The sequence below is a fragment of the Ahaetulla prasina genome, chromosome 7, assembly GCF_028640845.1.
Source record: "Ahaetulla prasina isolate Xishuangbanna chromosome 7, ASM2864084v1, whole genome shotgun sequence".
NCBI classification, from domain to species: domain Eukaryota; kingdom Metazoa; phylum Chordata; class Lepidosauria; order Squamata; family Colubridae; genus Ahaetulla; species Ahaetulla prasina.
This window is the reverse complement of record NC_080545.1, coordinates 64,601,970-64,619,639: the sequence shown is the minus strand read 5'-3', so window position 1 is coordinate 64,619,639 and position 17,670 is coordinate 64,601,970. Positions and strand designations below refer to the sequence as shown.

General features: G+C 37.1%; 1 protein-coding gene across 4 annotated transcripts in view; it reads right to left on the bottom strand.

Annotated features, from left to right (window-relative positions):
• The window catches only part of ATF7IP (activating transcription factor 7 interacting protein), a 103,175-nt gene that overhangs the window by 39,667 nt on the left and 45,838 nt on the right, over nt 1–17,670 (bottom strand). For all 4 annotated transcript variants that reach the window (XM_058190819.1, XM_058190818.1, XM_058190821.1 and 1 more), the window contains 6 exons: nt 12,630–12,710; nt 10,680–10,822; nt 3,456–3,593; nt 3,175–3,240; nt 1,186–1,259; nt 597–685 (listed from right to left, as the gene is read on the bottom strand). In XM_058190819.1, coding sequence (XP_058046802.1) covers nt 597–685; nt 1,186–1,259; nt 3,175–3,240; nt 3,456–3,593; nt 10,680–10,822; nt 12,630–12,710 — 591 coding nt within the window. The remainder of the gene's footprint in view (nt 1–596; nt 686–1,185; nt 1,260–3,174; nt 3,241–3,455; nt 3,594–10,679; nt 10,823–12,629; nt 12,711–17,670) is intronic.

Here is a 17,670-nt window from a genome sequence, read left to right as displayed (position 1 = left end):
AAAATGTCTCCAAAAATTAGCATCAAATTATTTATTTTATAGTTATTATTAGGAAATATCATAAAAGCTTAAATTTACATTACTATCCAGTCATTTTATTCTAGTGCTTTCTACTTACTGAAATATAGTACCCAACATGCAATTAAATGGCCAGCTGTGATCATTAGGAGCCCTCCAAAAGTTACACACTTCTAAAGAACTACATATGGAAGCATGCTTAATTTCCTTTTAAATACTGCTTTCTTTTTCTAAACAGAGCTTTGTTTGATTTATTCCAGTTTTAGAGCTGATGTGGAATTCCAGTCGCACAAAGTACTACAGCCTGGCTTATTTTATATAGTGTTCAAACTAGTTCTATGAATGTTTAAGGACATATTAAAAATAGAACTGTATATTAAGTTTAAGGACAAGACTACGTATTTAATTTTAAGACTCAGATATTGTTTGATGCTACCACTGGGTTTAAACAAGACATCATCTGTTATTTTCATCTAAATCACTTCTGTTTGGCTGAATTATATCAAGTCAGTTTTTACTTATTTGAGTTTTAAAATATGCCACAAAGTAATAATATACATAATTGAGATAGGTTTTACCTGTATTCACAGGGGACTGAAAAGTAGTTGATGGAGTGTCTCCTACATTTCTCTTGGACTCCAGCATTTGTCTTACTGTGCTAGCATTTCTACAGAACAAAGATTTATGTTAGCTGTAACAAGTAGAGGAGGTATAGCAGGAAGTCCAAAAGAAAATTATTTTTTAAATTTAAATAATTTAATATTACTCAATTTTTCTAAATCATTCACAATATCCCTGAATTCTGCATACCTACTGCATATGCATTACAAAGCCTTATTTTTTTAAAAAACAATATGTTTCTCAGTTTAAAACAAGCAATCTCTGTCCTTCATATTTTGTGTGATGCTAACTGCCATTATTTCTCAGTGAGTAAGGCACATAGGAGCTGAAAACTACAAAGCTGCTCACTTTTGCCCTAAGAATTCCCCATGCCTAATTATGCTTTTCATCACTAGAATGGATATATTTGGGTAACAGAAAAAAGGGCACATTTATAAATAAAATGTGAAATATGGTTGCTATCAAAATATATTGTACTTTTCTGCGGAAAGTTATCTTTCTAACTAAATTTCCAAAAAATATAATAACTAGAGAGTTGCAGCTTACCGATATGTCGCACTATTGACACTGCCTGTATCACCCACTGCTTTTCCTGGGGAATGGGCTGCATTTTGTAGAGTCTACAAAGTGACATAAACCAATGTGAGATTTTCAACTTAAATTTTGTACTTCATAAATGATCGTTCTATTTTAGGCACACTTCTCTTTCAAAAAATCTCAAGTTCTGCTTAATAAGTACTGTATTACATTTCATGATACAATATAAATATATTTTCTCCCTTGAAGCCTCTGACATACTAAATGAACTGACATATCTAAACCATCAAAACAATCCTGGTGCTTGATAATGTATTAACGTAGCAATAGTAAATATCTATCAGGGACTATCAAGGTAAGGTGTTTAGAGTTCCCATTCTTATTTTAAAAGTTAAGATATTTAAGCATCTTTTTGGAACAAATTTTTCCCTAGCTCATAAATATGAAGATACGTTAGAATTATGAATACTCTCCTTTCTTCAAATAAGTTTGTAGTTCAATTAATTCTGAAAGATACATAAATATGTAGAAATATCAAATTGTCCTCTATGGTCGAATGCAGGTGTATCCAACCTTTTGGCTTGCCTGGGCTGTATTGAATGAAGAGGAATGATCTCGGGCTACATATAAAATATATAATATAGTTAATGTATATATATGAGACTGGCCCACTCCATCCACTCTGGCAAAGGAGGCATGCTGCAAACCCCAACAATCAAGCAATTTCAGCTGGCAAGCTCCAGGAAAAGGGCCTTCTCTGCTGTGGCTCTTGTCTTTTGGAACATCTTACCCCTGAGGTGAGATTGGCTCTCATCCTTCTGATCTTCTGTAAAGACCTGAAGTCCTGGCTCTACCAGGTGGCTTGAGGCCCCAACAGGGTAGCAGCACATTGGAGGTGATTGATAAATTAAGAGGCAATCCCACCTCCCCCACCTCTGGTGCATCCTGCTCCCTTTCTTCCCATCTTAAGGGCCGGATAGCTCAGCCTGGTAAGGCCTGTTATTAAGAACACAGAAGCCTGCAATTACTGCAGGTTCAAGCCCGGCCCAAGGTTGACTCAGACTTCCATCCTTTATAAGGTAGGTAAAATGAGGACCCAGATTGTTGGGGGGGCAATAAGTTGACTTTGTAAAAAATATACAAATAGAATGAGACTATTGCCTTATACACTGTAAGCCGCCCTGAGTCTTCGGAGAAGGGCGGGGTATAAATGTAAACAAAAAAAAAAAAATCTTTTAACTATAATTTTATCTTTCTAATTCCATTCTTATTGTTTTATAAATATTTATCTTTTATGGTTTTTATTGCTGTAAACTGCTGAGAGCTGCTTTGAAATGAGATTGGTAGCAAATCGATCAATCAATCAATCAAAGAGACTGGTAGCAAATCAATCAATCAATCAATCAATCAATCAAATAAATGTATAAATAAGGCCACATTACTAGCTGCTCAGGGCTGCATGGGAACCGCAGCCCACAGGTTGGATATACCTAGCTTAATGGTTTAAAAACTAAAATTAAATTAAAATAATGTGTTTAACTGTAATTTTGCATTTAATCAAGAATAAATTTTAAGGGTGGAATGTTTAATCCTTTGATTTTCTTCTAGAAAACTCAGTAGATAAGAGGAGTTATAGTGTACTAGCTAAATATTGTGGGTATTAACAAGTGATCGCACTAATCTGTCAGTTACAACTAAATATTCAATGGCATTCACTATGGCATTCATCTTACTCCAACTGGGGAAACCAGTAAAGATTTTTTTTTAACCTCATTTCAATTTGGAAATACAAGTCCACAAATTTATGTGTATCCAATAACTTCTCCAAATTAACACATAATTTTGTAATTATATATAAGAATGCACCTGATCCCATTGTTTTATTTTAGCTAAAACATGCATGAATAAAGTACTGGTATACTAAAATTTGCATTGTTACTAATAACAGTTTTGAGCTTAATAGTAAATCAACAATGTAATAAAAAGTTCTGTTCTTACTTCTGGTTTTTTCTTTGAGTCCTCTCTAGCTGCTCCAAAACGTTTTGTCAATCTTGCAATTTTAGCCTCAAAATGAGAAAAATAAAATAAAAATGAAATATAGTCTCAATAAATTAATGATATAGTTCAGTTTTATAATGTTGGTTTCATTAAGAAAAATCAGTGGTTTTCTTTTTTAAAATGTGGTTTTACTTATATCTACTTCACAAGAAAGTCATTGGAGGAAAAATATTGGAGGAAAAATAACTCTATTAAGTCTCAGACATATAAGCATAAGATACCTGTAATTCTGTAATGACGGTTTTGTGTCTCTTATTGCATTCAATTTTATCTACTCTGCTTTTCAAATCTTCTAGAGTTTTATCAAACAAAGCACATTCCATGGCACTAAATTTCTCTTCTAGAAAACGATGGATGACCTGTAAAAATATACATGAAAAAGTAGCTAGTTAAGATTAATTTTTTTTTAAATGTTATCATTAAAATATGTTTCATTTTAACATTTAAGTAAAAATGAAATAAAATTAATTTTAATTTACTGATTATATATAGTTATCTATGAAAAACAAATCTTGAATATATTTGCACTGATGACACATTCAGTGAATTCTAATTTTAATTCACACCGTCAGTTATTAGCACTTTTTAAGTGAACATCAGCAAATGTTTACAATATTTAATATATAATATAATATAACAACAGAGTTGGAAGGGACCTTGGAGGCCTTCTAGTCCAACCCTCTGCCCAGGCAGGAAACCCTACACCATCTCAGTCAGATGATTATCCAACATTTTCTTAAAAATTTCCAGTGCTGGAGCATTCACAACTTCTGCCGGCAAGTCGTTCCACTTATTAATTGTTCTAACTGTCAGGAAATTTCTCCTTAGTTCTAAGTTGCTTCTTTCCTTGATCAGTTTCCACCCATTGCTTCTTGTTCTACCCTCAGGTGCTTTGGAGAACAGCCCAACTCCCTTTTCTTTGTGGCAACCCCTGAGATATTGGAATACAGTTATCATGTCTCCCCTAGTCCTTCTTTTTATTAAACTAGACATACCCAGTTCCTGCAACCGTTCTTCATATGTTTTAGCCTCCAGTCCCCTAATCATCTTTGTTGCTCTTCTCTGCATTCTTTCTAAAGTCTCAACATCTTTTTTACATCGTGGCGACCAAAACTGGATGCAATATTCCAAGTGTGGCCTTACCAAGGCATTATAAAGTGGCACTAACACTTCACGTGATCTTGATTCTATCCCTCTGTTTATGCAGCCCAGAATTGTGTTGGCTTTTTTAGCAGCTGCTGCAAACTGCTGGCTCATATCTAAATGGTTATCCACTAGGACTCCAAGATCCCTCTCACAGGTACTACTATTGAGCAAGGTACCACATATACGGTACCGGTGCATTTTGTTTTTTTTGCCTAAATGTAGAACCTTACTTTTTTCACTGTTGAATTTCATTTTGTTAGATAGCGCCCAATGTTCAAGTCTCTCAAGATCTTTCTGTAACTTGAGCCTATCTTCTGGAGTGTTGGCTATTCCTGCCAGCTTGGTGTCATCTGCAAATTTGATGAGTTCCCCATCTATCCCCTCGTCCAAGTCGTTGATGAAGATGTTGAAGAGTACTGGGCCTAAAACAGAGCCTTGGGGTACTCCACTGCATACTTCCCTCCATGTGGATGTAGTTCCATTGAGGACTACACATTGAGTGCGGTTGGTCAGCCAGTTACGAATCCATCTGGTGGTGGTGCTGTCTAACCCATTTTTCTACTTTATCTAGTAGTAGGTTATGGTCTACTTTATCAAATGCTTTACTGAAGTCCAAGTAAATTATATCGACAGCATTCCTCTGGTCTACTAATTTTGTCATTTTGTCAAAGAATGCAATAAGATTAGTCTGGCATGATCTGTTTTTGACAAACCCATGTTGGCTTTTGGTTATTACTTTGTTTGCTTCTAGGTGTTCGGTGATTCGTTGCTTGATTATCTTTTCCAGAATCTTCCCCGGTATTGAGGTCAGGCTGATAGGTCTGTAGTTTCCTGGATCTGTTTTTTTTCCTTTTTTGAAGATGGGAACTACATCAGCTCTTTTCCAGTCCTCTGGCAGCTCCCCTGTGCTCCAGGATCTTTGAAAGATATAGTTCAGTGGTTCTGAGATCACGTCTGCCAGTTCCTTCAGAACCTTGGGGTGTAATCCATCCGGTCCTGGTGATTTGAACTCATCTAGGGTAGACAGGTGTTCACTTACCATTTTCTTCCCTATTTTAACTTGTGTTTCTAATCTGTTTTTTGTAGTGCTGTTTTTGATAGGTTGGATTGTTTTTTCCTTTTGTGTAAAGACAGATGCAAAAAATGAGTTAAGTAGATCTGCTTTCTCCCTGTTGCTTATCATCTTCTTGCCACTTTCTCCCAGCAATGGGCCAATTGTTTCCTTGACTTTTTTCTTGTTTTTAACATGTTGGAAGAAGCTTTTTTTGTTATTTTTTACTTTTGTCGCTAGCCTTTGTTCATTGTGAGCCTTAGCTTTTCTCACTTCATCTTTACAGGCTCGAGCTATTTGCTGATATTCTGCCTTAGTTATTTGCCCCTCTTTCCACTTTTTATATTTGTCCTTTTTGTCTTTCAACAATTTGTTTTTGTCTTTCAATTTGTTAGATTGGCTTTTTTCATGGTACTATCCAAGCCTAGATAAAATTACTCTTAGTGGAAGAGTTTAGATTGGAAGATCTAAAAAGAAGTTATTTAAAATTGGCTAAAGTGTAAGTTACCACATGGTGGTATTTTCCATTGGCTTTAATAAACTTGAAATACAGATCTAGATCAGGGGTGAAATTAAAAAAATTCCCCTACTAGTTCTGTAGCCTGGCTAGTTTGGGGAAGGTCATGTGACTGGGTGGGCGTGGCCAACTCGACTTCACTCACATCGAGGAGCTCCTCACCATCCCCTCCCCTCCCCGCCACTCCTTGTCGCGAATGGCAGGAAAATGGGGAGGGGAATATTCCTGCCTACCATCCTTCCCTCAGTCTGTGCTGAGATTGAGGAATAGATGACAGGCAGGAAAATCCCCTTCCCCATTTTCCTGGCTTTCACAAAAAAGGCTCCATTCCAAGTGCTCCCCCTCCATCCCCCCTCCCTCCTGGGGACTATTTTAAAAGGGACAGGCTATATTTGGCAGAGATGGCTAAAATCTCTGCGTACTTGAAAGACTATACACAAGAGAAATATGTATCGGAATGGAGAATGTGGATTGATTATATTCAAAATAAGTATCAGACTAAAAAGTACCAAATAGCTTATGAGTGAATTTAGGAACTATTTTATACTAGTTTATATGTTTAATTGGGAGAGGAGTTGATGATACACATGGTGAGGAGTGACTATGGATTATGATTTATGTTGTTTTTAATTTATGATTATTAACTTTATACCCTGTACTTGGTTCTGGGAAGTCTCGGGGGGGAAGATGAAGGATTATTAATGTATAGGAATGATTGAAGATATGTAATTAAAAATAGAAATAATTTGAATAATTTGAAATGAAATTGGGGCTGCTCAGCTGCCATTTCAGAAGGGAATGGAAACGGAGAGAGGAGTAGAGAGAGTGAAGGAAGAAAGTAGGTAGGAAAAGAGAGAGGTAGAAGAGGGGGAAAGGAGAGGAAGAAGAAAGGGGAAAGAGAGAGGGCTAGAAAGGGGGGAAGAGAGGAGTGGGGAAGGAAGACAGGAAGTAGAAAAGTGAAAGAGAATGGAGATGGAGAAAGTAGAAGAAGGTAAAAAGGGACAGGCTATAGCAGCTCCGTTCTGAATGGAGGGAGAAAAGTTAGCATTCTCTCTGCTGCATTTAACATTGAATTCTGTGGCAGAGAGAGTGCTAACTTTTCTCCTTCCATTCAGAACGGAGCTGCTGCTCCCTTTATGGTTCCCTCCCGGCCCACTCCCTCCTGGGGACTACCTTAAAAGGGACAGGCTGCAGCAGCTCCATTCTGAATGGAGAAAGAAAAGTTAGCATTCTCTCTGCTGCATTTAACATTGAATTCGGTGGAATATTGAGCAGCCGGAAGAGGTGAGTGGTGACCGGCCGGGCGTGGGTGGGTCAAGGAGGGATAATTACTACCGGTTCAGCAAACTGATGCTCATAATCCTTAGTGGGTTCACCCGAACCAGTAGGATTTCACCCCTGATCTAGATCGAAAAATATGTCCCTGAAATCAAGGAAAAAACCATTCAAATAATATATCTTCCACAAATCTAAATGTTTTCCCTATTTTTGCTCTCTGAAGCTATGCAATTACACAACTACAAATATTAACCAGTATGAACTTTTCTTTATCATATAATCTGTTAACTAATTTCATACATGTACTAATAGAACAAGATTATGCTGTTATTTTTAATTTATATATACATGTTTTTCAATAATTTTATTAAGGATTATATTAAACAGATAAAACAGATACAAGAATCAAACATAAAATACATAAAAAAAGAAAATACTTTAAAAAGTGCAGAAAAAAAATTGCCCACAAAAAGGAAACAAAAAGAAACTTCCTCCCTCATGGCCAGCAAGTACATTCAACATTAACAACTTATCAGTTTCTTAAAATATAACCAAATTAAAAAAAAGCTTCATTCTCTACCACTCCCCATTTTCTATCCAGGTTTTCTTTGACTCACGACCACAATTGAGCCCAAAATTTCTGTTGCTAAGCAAAGACAGTTGTTAAGTGAGTTTTACTTCATTTTACCACCTTTCTTGCCCCAATTGTTAAGTGAATCACTGCAGTTGTTAAGTTAGTAACATGATTGTTAAGTGAATGGCTTTCCCACTGACTTTGTCAGAAGGCTGCAAAACATGACCCCATGTGCAACAGCAAGAGCAATCATAAATGTATGCCAGTAGGCAAACATCTGAATTTTGATCATGTGGCCACAGGCATACCGCAAGTGTCATTTGAAAAATGGTCATAAATTACTTTTTTCAGTGCTGTTATAACTTTGAACAATCACTAAACAAATGGTTGCAAGTCAGCTGTTATCTGTAAACCTATCTCTAAATCCTCCGCTCATCTTATTAATCAACAGAGATCCAGTAAAAATTAACAGAAATACGTAACAATATAAATATATAATTCCACTATTTAAAACCTAATTCCCAAATCCCTATCTAATCTAATTCCAATTAACAATTAAACATTACAAAAAATTAAGAACTATTAAACATTACTAGAGATAGTATCGCCTTATTTTATGTTAAAGTAATAACATAGCTTTTGCAAACCAATCCATTATATCAAATTGAACATTTCCCTATAGAAAACTATATAGTCAAAATAACCATTAAAAATTACCAGAGATAGTAACCCATTATTTAATCATAATCAAGTAAACTAATTTTTGTTTTTTCTTCCTCCTCCCAGAAAACCTTACGTTTCCTAAACAGAATTCTTACTTTTGTTTTCTTCTAAGAATTTGTCTCTTCTGCCAAATTCTTATTTTTATCCATGTCCATCTCTAATTTTCTTGTAATAAATTCCAGCAAATCTCTCATATTCTAATTTAAAAGGAACCACTATTTTGGTAGACTGCTTGTAATTTATTTTCAATTTTTAAATTAATTTAATGAAACTTATTCAATAAACAGCTTTTGGTTCTAATATAAAGTTTAAACAACGCAAATATTTATTGGATTCAAATTTCAAATGTTTCCTTTCAAGTTGTCATATCGTAGTCTCTAGCAATCAACCTTCAAAGTTTTGTTTTCAGCATGGAATGAGATTTTCATATGTGAGAACATCTTTTTAATTCACCTCAAAATCTTCCTTTAAATCTTTTTTATTTTAAAAACTTTCTTGATATAATCATCCTTTTCTGGTATATTTCAAAAAATTTACAAAGCTGGAAAAATGTAATTTTCTTCCTTCCTAAACAGACTGAAGTGAATGCCAAACATGCAATTATGAAGATTTTTCAATCTTTAAAAAAGAGTGTAAAAATTAACTTCCAAAGTAATGAAGATGAGCTTTGATTGGACTTTGAATCCTTAAAAGGCTGCATTAACAGCTCAGATGATGGAATCCTTGATTCTCAATTGACTACATGTGACCATAATAACATCAGTTTTTGCCATTAACTTGCAACCTCCCGCCCCAGCTGTTCAGAATGCCTGAGGGTAACTTTAAGATTTCTCTTTAATTCAAGAAAATATATGGCAGTCTGGATCTCATATTCAACTGCCTTTTGGCCACAATGCCTCCCACTGTGAATGGGCATCAATTCGCCATTCCCCATCAGAAATGCCTCCACACAGCACATTTATGAATAATTCTATGTTTTTTTTTAAAAAATGGCACCAAAGTTGGATATAGCCAATCCTTTGAGGTATTGCCACTCAAGAAGTGGATTTCATAATAAATACTGGAACGCTACTTTATTGAAATAAGATTATAGAAACAAAAATTTTAAAGCCTAAAAGCATGTTCCCTTTCCTATACCAAAGAGAGTCAAAGCGAGACAATCTTAAGTTTCATTCTATTCTGCTATCTTGTCTTCCTGGTCTTGAATGAAATTTTGCTAAACGTCTTCAAGGTCAACTATATGATTCTCTATAGGAATGTTCAGGGCCCACAAAATTTGTTGGGTCAGTATGGGTTGTGGAGTTGTTGTTGAAGTAGGAGATCCTTAGGTTTACTTGGAGCTGGAGGGTGGCATCAGCTATTCTCAGAACTGGTACAGTAGGCTTCTGGCTGTACTTCTGATGGCATTGGAGGCAAGGACCGCGAGCTCTGCGGCCCTGCTCCGAGCTCTCCACATCAGAGGGCGCCGAAAGGAGCCATAGCCACCCTGCAGGGGTGGTGAAGCAAAGAGGGGCACCTTGCAGGTTGAGGAGAGCCTCATCTCTCCTGACTTGGAAAATCCCTCTCATTTGAAGAGCAGTGGCAATCAACATGGCTGCCATGAAGCTGGGGACAGCCAGAACACCTAAGAAACTGCAGGAGCGAAGAGAACAGTGAAGAGAGATTGTTTCTGGGTGAGATGATTTTTCTTCTACTTAAAGACCAGACTGTTGTGGGCAATATGTTAACATTGTAAACTGCTCAGATGGTGTTGTAAAGCATTATGGAGCGGTATATAGGTCTATTGCTATTAATTTTCCCAAGGGCTACTGAAAACCTGGGACTGTTGTGGACAGCCACTCCACTTCTGCCACAACCCCTCACACCATCACAGGCTGGAAAGGGACAGCCCAAAAAAATGCTCAGATCTCATGGGTAAAAAGGAAAGAATGGGTTTGTTATTCAGCCAATAAGTTAAAGAAATATGACTTAGGCAAGAACAATGGAACATAGCATTTCCAAAATATAATTTTCTTCTTTATAAAGCATAATCCTGCCAAACATTTATTTTCAAGATTAAGGATTTTAAAATTTTAATATAGCTGGAACAAAGAGAAAATATTTTAAATTAAAAGGCAAATTACCTAAAATGCACAAATCAAGAATGTCATATTTACCTTTTCAAGTTTCTGATGGACATCTCCTTTGGTTGTAATTTTTACTTCAAATTCTGCTTCAAAATCTCCCAGGTACCGCCGACGTTTAGAATGGATACTATCCATATCCTCTGATTTAGAACGCTTTCTTCTTGATGCCTCACCTAAAATTTATTTTGATTTTTTATAGAGACTTCTTAGTTGCCCTTTTCAAGACCATGATTCTCAACAAAAGCAAAAAAAAATAAATAAATCTGCAAGTAATTCAGCTTCACCAAAATTTGAGAAAAAGCAATATAAAAATATATAAAGCCTGAAAAACCCAATGGGAAACAGTGTCTATTTTTCTTTGTTTATAATAAATAAAAAGATTCAATAATTCTCAACCATGAGTGTGCAATGTATTAGATTGATTTTTAAAATTTATGCTTACAAAAATTAAGATAGAAATATTGAAAGTAGTCATAATTATTCCACCGCATTGAGCAAGCTGGTGACAAGATGTAACCTCTTTGGTTCATTAGGAACAATGTGAATATGAATCAGGCATGATGTTACAAGGTTTCTTAAAATGATATCCAGTAAGAAAACTGGTAGCATATTGCAGATGGAATAAGTCAGTGGCAGAACACCTATTTTGCATCTAGGAGAGTCTCCAAATAGGGCTGGAAAACCGCCTGGGACAACTCTCTCATTTAAGTATTTATCTGCACGTATGTATTTCTTTTCATTTCATGTATTTCCCTATGACCCCAATTTATTCATTTTATTGCCTTGTAGCCATTTGCTCTGAGCCATATAGCACCACCAGCTTTACGTAGGCAAGATGCACTAGTGAAAGAATACTGAAAAAATTATGAATAACCCATTCCTAACCCATTCCTACTAGTGCTTGCTGACCTTCTCATTTATCAGTTGTAAGATTCAAATCCAAGAAGCCTCCACTGGCACTTGCGTAACATTTGCCCAACAACTTTAACATCAGTTCCCAATGGAAAGCCAAATGGGTTGCTGAACTCCCAGATTTAGGAACTCCCAGATTTAGGATTTAGGTACAAATGACCCCACAAAAAGTACCAGGCTTTGAACTACTACATCAGCAATTGACAATCCTGAATAGGATTTGTATCTCACATGGCGTCTGCCAGGACTCTCTGAATACCTGGGGCATAATATCCTCCACTCAGTGTGACTGCAGGGCCCCACATCAAACTGTAGATCACATTGTGACCAGCTGTACGCTGAGGACATATACTGGTTCAGAATCTGACTTTTTAAAAATAAACAATTGCTGCACTTCAATGGTTAGATGGTCTAGACATTGATAATTGAACATAGATCTTTTTAACTTTTATATTTATTGTGTTTTACTAATCTAGATGAAATATTAATATACGTTGGTAGTTCATGTATGATATAGTATATGCTAAATAATATTTGTTGCCAATCTTGCATCATATATATCCATGTAGAGTATTCTGGTATAAGATTTAGCATGGTCTAGGGATTCAGTAGTGATAAGGCAGCTAACTAAACTAAAGTGAATGTTAAAATATATTTGCTTTCCTAGTAATTTTAATATTTGACACAACGAATGGCAGCTCAATCCTATGAAAAACTTTTAACACACCGATGTGTTTTTCTGCATTTTAAGCATATTGTATGCAACGAGGAAATTTCACATAGTAGATAATTCAAATGACAGAATGGCTATCAATAGAAAAATAAAAAACAGGATTACCCAAAAATAAGGTAGTGATTTTAACATAGAGCTTTAAAGCTTCCAGAGCATAAGATATGATTTGAAGGTAGCAGAGAGGAAGGAAATGAGGAAGAAACAAGTGAATTCATTTAATCGTTTCTAATAGAGTACAGACACACATAAACCAATTTGAAATATAGCCAACATACAAAAATAGTGCAACATAATTCCTGTAAGCAGTATTAATTTCTTATTTTTGCTATACATACATTTTTCTGGAGGTTTCTCCTCCTCCTTGTTGGGCTCCTTTTCTTCTATGTGATTCAGTTCTTTTTTTTCCTCTCTGTCTTCTGTGAGAAAAGCCGATCATTTTTTAATCTTTATAGACAAAGTCATTGTACCGCAGATTATTTAATAATAATTAAATTATTTATAAACATATATACAATAAATTGAATCTCAGGAAATCTTAAGATAAAATATCTTAATGAACATTTAAAATTACTGTATCTTCTAATGCTGGATAGCTGTACAATTATTGGAAGGAAAGCCAATACTGCCTTCTGGCCCTTTTCCAATTCTGTGCCATTAGAACTTGTACAATCCAAATTTCTAGAATGAGCTGTTCAAGTCATAAATTGTCTTCAATGCCATCCTGCCGGCTTCATCAAAGTGCAGGTTAGAGTGTAGGTGACCATACTCAACTGTTGGCTCAGACTATTTGTTTCCCTTTGGTCTTATCCCATTAACTATAAACTTTTAATCCACATGGAAACAGGCAATGGCAACTACAATCTCATCCCTAGTCTTCTCTCCTTCTACTCAGCATGCAATACGATCAGACCAAAGCACTCATTAAACAATATGTAGCAAATACACAGTGCCAATTGGACTTAGCCGTGATCTGAGCCCTTATTGCCAATGAATCTAACAGGTACTCTGCTCCCCCATGGCATACTTAACTAACTTTGAAGTTTCTAACCACTGGAGGGCCTTTACTCAGGCATAATGTCATGCAGAAAAATTCCGTATTCAAAGAGACTTTGGACACTGGACACATGCTTCTCCAACCCTGTAGTACAGAAACATTCATACTAGCCTCATCTCATTATTACATCTCATTCTACACCTCCCTCTGTGCAGCTCTTTTACCTCCATTCCACTTGCCAGTCCCACCAGTTGACTTCCCTCAAAATATGATCTTAGAAGTTTGGGCTGACTTCGGTGCTGATGACTCCTCTTTTTTTCTGGCACAAGCATAAATTCTATAATTTGCTGCCACAGCCACAACTTCAACAATCAACTGCATGATTTGTCTGGAACCTTTGATTTTTTTTCTCATTTTCTCCAAGCCTCCCAATCTGGTTATATATGTCTATCTTTTTTTAAGCCTTTGGATTTGTTCACAAACTCCTGGGGAATCCCTAGAATTCTCCTTGATAATTTTTAGATGTCTTCCACTTAGACAATACACCGGATTTTCAGCAGACTGTCACAATATATTACCATTTCACTTTTAACACTCTGGAAGTTAGCCATTTTAAAGCCTTGTATCTCATATATATATATCCTATTCAGGTACTGTTCATTGGCAGGATAAGAAAGCATACCATGTGTAGTGCATCATAGGTGTTTTAAACTATCTGCCTCATCACACTTTTCTTAAATCGCACTTCATCTCTTGAAACAAGATATATTACAACAACAATTGCTGATTCCCACAGTCCACTAAAAATGCCGCTGACAGTCATTAACTTTAGCCTGGCATATTTGTTATTGAGAAATCTGACATGGTGAGTTTAACTTCAAAGATCAAAGGGGACCAACCAGCAGCCAGAGCCAGAGTCAGCTTCAGCAGTACCAACAAATAGCCAGTTCCAGTGACATTAGGACTGCTGTATAAGTTCCAGAAAAACATTTACTTCTGCTTCATTGACTATGCTAAAGCCTTTGATTGTGTGATGACAACAAATTGTGGCAAGTTCTTAAAGAGATGGTAATACCAGACTATTTTATTTGTCTCTTGAGAAACCTATATGCGGGTCAAGAAGCAACAGTGAGAACTGGACACGGAACCACTGATTGATTCAAAATTGGGAAAGTAATCCGGCAAGACTGTATACTGTCACTCTGCCTATTTAACTTAGAGCACATCATGAGAAAGTGTGGCTAGATTTTGCAGAGACAAAATCAATCTGCAGTGGCAGACTAGTTTGCTCTCCAACACCAATTAGCTGGTGTGGACCAAGCCACCTGAAAGACAGAGGTACAAGAAACAGAGGAAGAAAGGATTGATATTTTTTCCACACTGAATGGTTAAGCAAGTATCCTGTTCGAATTATTTTTCACCATCAAGTTTTCACCCTGCTGAGCCCATCAGCTGGAGATTTCCATTCCAAATCTCTGGCATAACTTGGTAGCAGAGGAGGACCAACCCCAATCACCCTCAGACAAAGTGGCTCAACCACTTACTAAAATGCTGAAGAAATACATTTCAAAATCTCAAGTGCTAGGATATTTGCTTTCTTATTTAAGGTTCACGTACACCACAATCATCTATAGAATCCAGCCACTTAGAGCTACTGTATGGGAGACAGCTTTGGTATGAGCTAGATATAGTAAAAAAGGGTTGAACTAAAAAAGAAGAAGGTCCAAAGAAGGTGCAAAGGTCTACATTGCTAAAGCTAAGAAAAATTGCACAATAGTTTGGCTGCCCCCCAAGCTGCGTACCCCTGCAATTGTGGAAGCAGCACCAGCCTTGCCTTGCGCCTGCCCCCCCCCCCCAGGCAAAAGACAATCATAGAAGCTGTGCTTCTGCCTGCCACCCAATTGGCTGAGGATATTTGTCCCATGCAGCTGAAGGCCCATTAGCCATGAAGAATGGCTGGGGGAGGACCAGCGGAAAGCTGGCTGTTAATGCGCTGAGGCAGGTGGCTGAGGATGAAGGAGGTGCAGCCAAAGGTCCATGTCTAAATATCCCATTCCGAGGAAGAGCAATGCTTTTATTTCTATTAACCAGGAAGGCAAATTTCACACAAAATGATATTCAAAACTGTTAACAGAATGGGGCTGTAAACCGCAAAGCACACTTGTACTTAAAATGAGGGTTGAAAAGGTATTTACAGGTAGTGCTTGACTTCCAAATATTCATTTAGTGACTGTTCAAAGTTACAATTGCAGCACAAAAAAAAGGCACTAAGCATCAGATCTGTAGAAGCACACCACACTCCACTCAGAGAATAGGTTGAATAAGATTGCCTACATTGAAGTTTATTCTAAAGAAACAGCTAGCACAAGTATTAAAAGATGTCAATATTGTAATATCAAATATAAGAACCAGCTCACTGCAAGAAACAAACCAACTAATGTACAGCACAACTTCAGCTATAACTGAATAGCTGGAACACAAGATCAACAGAGTCATCTTCTGATCTTTGATTACAGACCCCACAGTTTCAGTACTCATGAAGCATGAATATACCTACAAACTGTAAACACTCCAACAGATCTGCTTCTCTGGCTAATTTCCTGATGCTTTGCCTTAGGTTTTTGTCTAGAAAAAGCTGAATAGCAATAGCAATATCACCTAGACTTATATACTGTTTCACAGTGCTTCCTAGCTCTCTCTAAGCGGTTTACAGAATCAGCATATTGCCCCCAACAATTTTGGGTCCTCATTTTACCCACCTCCGAAGGATGGAAGGCTGAGTTAACCTTGAGCTGGTGAGATTCAGTCTGCCAAATTGCAGGCAGCCGGCTGTCAGCAGACATAGCCTGCAATACTGCACTCTAACCACTGCGCCACCACGGCTCTAGCATAAAGCTATAGCAATCATGAAGAAATAGTTGTAGTCCAAGCTACCAGTACTATTTTATGTGCTCATTTCAACACACTGTCCATTCTTCCTTCAACAATACTTCTATCATCTCTCCTTTAAAGATCATTAATTTGGACATTATGTCTATTACTATTTCATTAATACTAGAAGTATTGGTAACCATTACTTGATCTCTCTGAGTGCATAAGAAAGTACATTAGAGTTCACTAATGTAAGGGATGTTATCACTTGGCCAGCTCCATCTGCTCAATTATTTCAATTAAGACATCCAGAAGGGAACACTGAGATCCATGGCACACCCTATAGGAAGCATCCTTGTAATTCTTTCAGAAACAATAGCTGTTAGGTTGCTAAGATACAATTCCAAGTAGAGTGATTTGTTGACTTACGAAGCATGTCTGGGAATGAGTCAGCATTAAGCTCTTAAAGGGCTTAATGCAAGATTTGCATGATGTTTTCATCCAAAAACTGGTCCACTCACCATCTAAACTCAATGAGGAAGTGGGCTCAGTCTGTGTATTTCATGACACTTTTTTTAGTATCCCAAACTAATACTGAAATATCCTCATTACTGTAGATATTTAGGGCTAAGAACCCTCTTTCTATTTCTAGCATTTTCAGGATAGCTATCACCTTCTTTTCCAAATTCTTTTCTTGTATTTCTTGAACGCCTTGAATCTCTTCTTGCTCTGGAACATGTCAAGGTGGAGAATGGAAGAATGATTTTCTGCCCTCTCTTCCTGATTGTCTGGAGCAGCCTATTTAAACTTGTATGTGACTTTGTTCTGAAAATTTTATTATTAAGAGGCATATTTGCTGGAACCCCCATGACTGGGCATAATTTCAGTTAAGAAAAGGTGATCCATGTTTGTGGCCTGGAGAGGTTGGTTGCTACTGTATCCTCTTTGCTGGATCTGGCTTCCCATTGTTTGCGCTGTCTAATACATTGGCTGTTTGTTGGATAGTCATTGACAGTTACTGTTGTTGGTATCATGCCTGGTCTGATGCAGGAAGAACTGTTTTAAGTGGTCCTCAGTCCTATTATATTACATATAGACTTTGCCATGCCTATGTCAGAGCCTGAATCTGCGGGGAAAGATGAGCTGGAACTGGAGTCAACAGAGATCAGGGGGCGGCTTCATTGGTAAATGGGGAGTAATAGGGTCAGTCAGGCCAAGTCTTTCAAGTTTAGATCGCCTAGTAGGCAGGGAGGAATGGGGGCAGGATGACCAAGAGAGGCTAAGCAATGAACATGAGACACAGAGCTCAGGAGATAAGCAAGAACCAGCCCTTCCTGATCCTTGAGCATGCAGTGAAGGCAAGAACAGCACAGACTGAGCCAGCTATTCGGGAGGAGAGCGCCCTGCTCCTCTTCACAAGGCATACACCTTAAGGAGACACTGTGGGGAGGGGCATTTGTCAGGAACAAACACTTAATTCCTGGAGTGTTTAGTGCTGATGTTGGAACTTT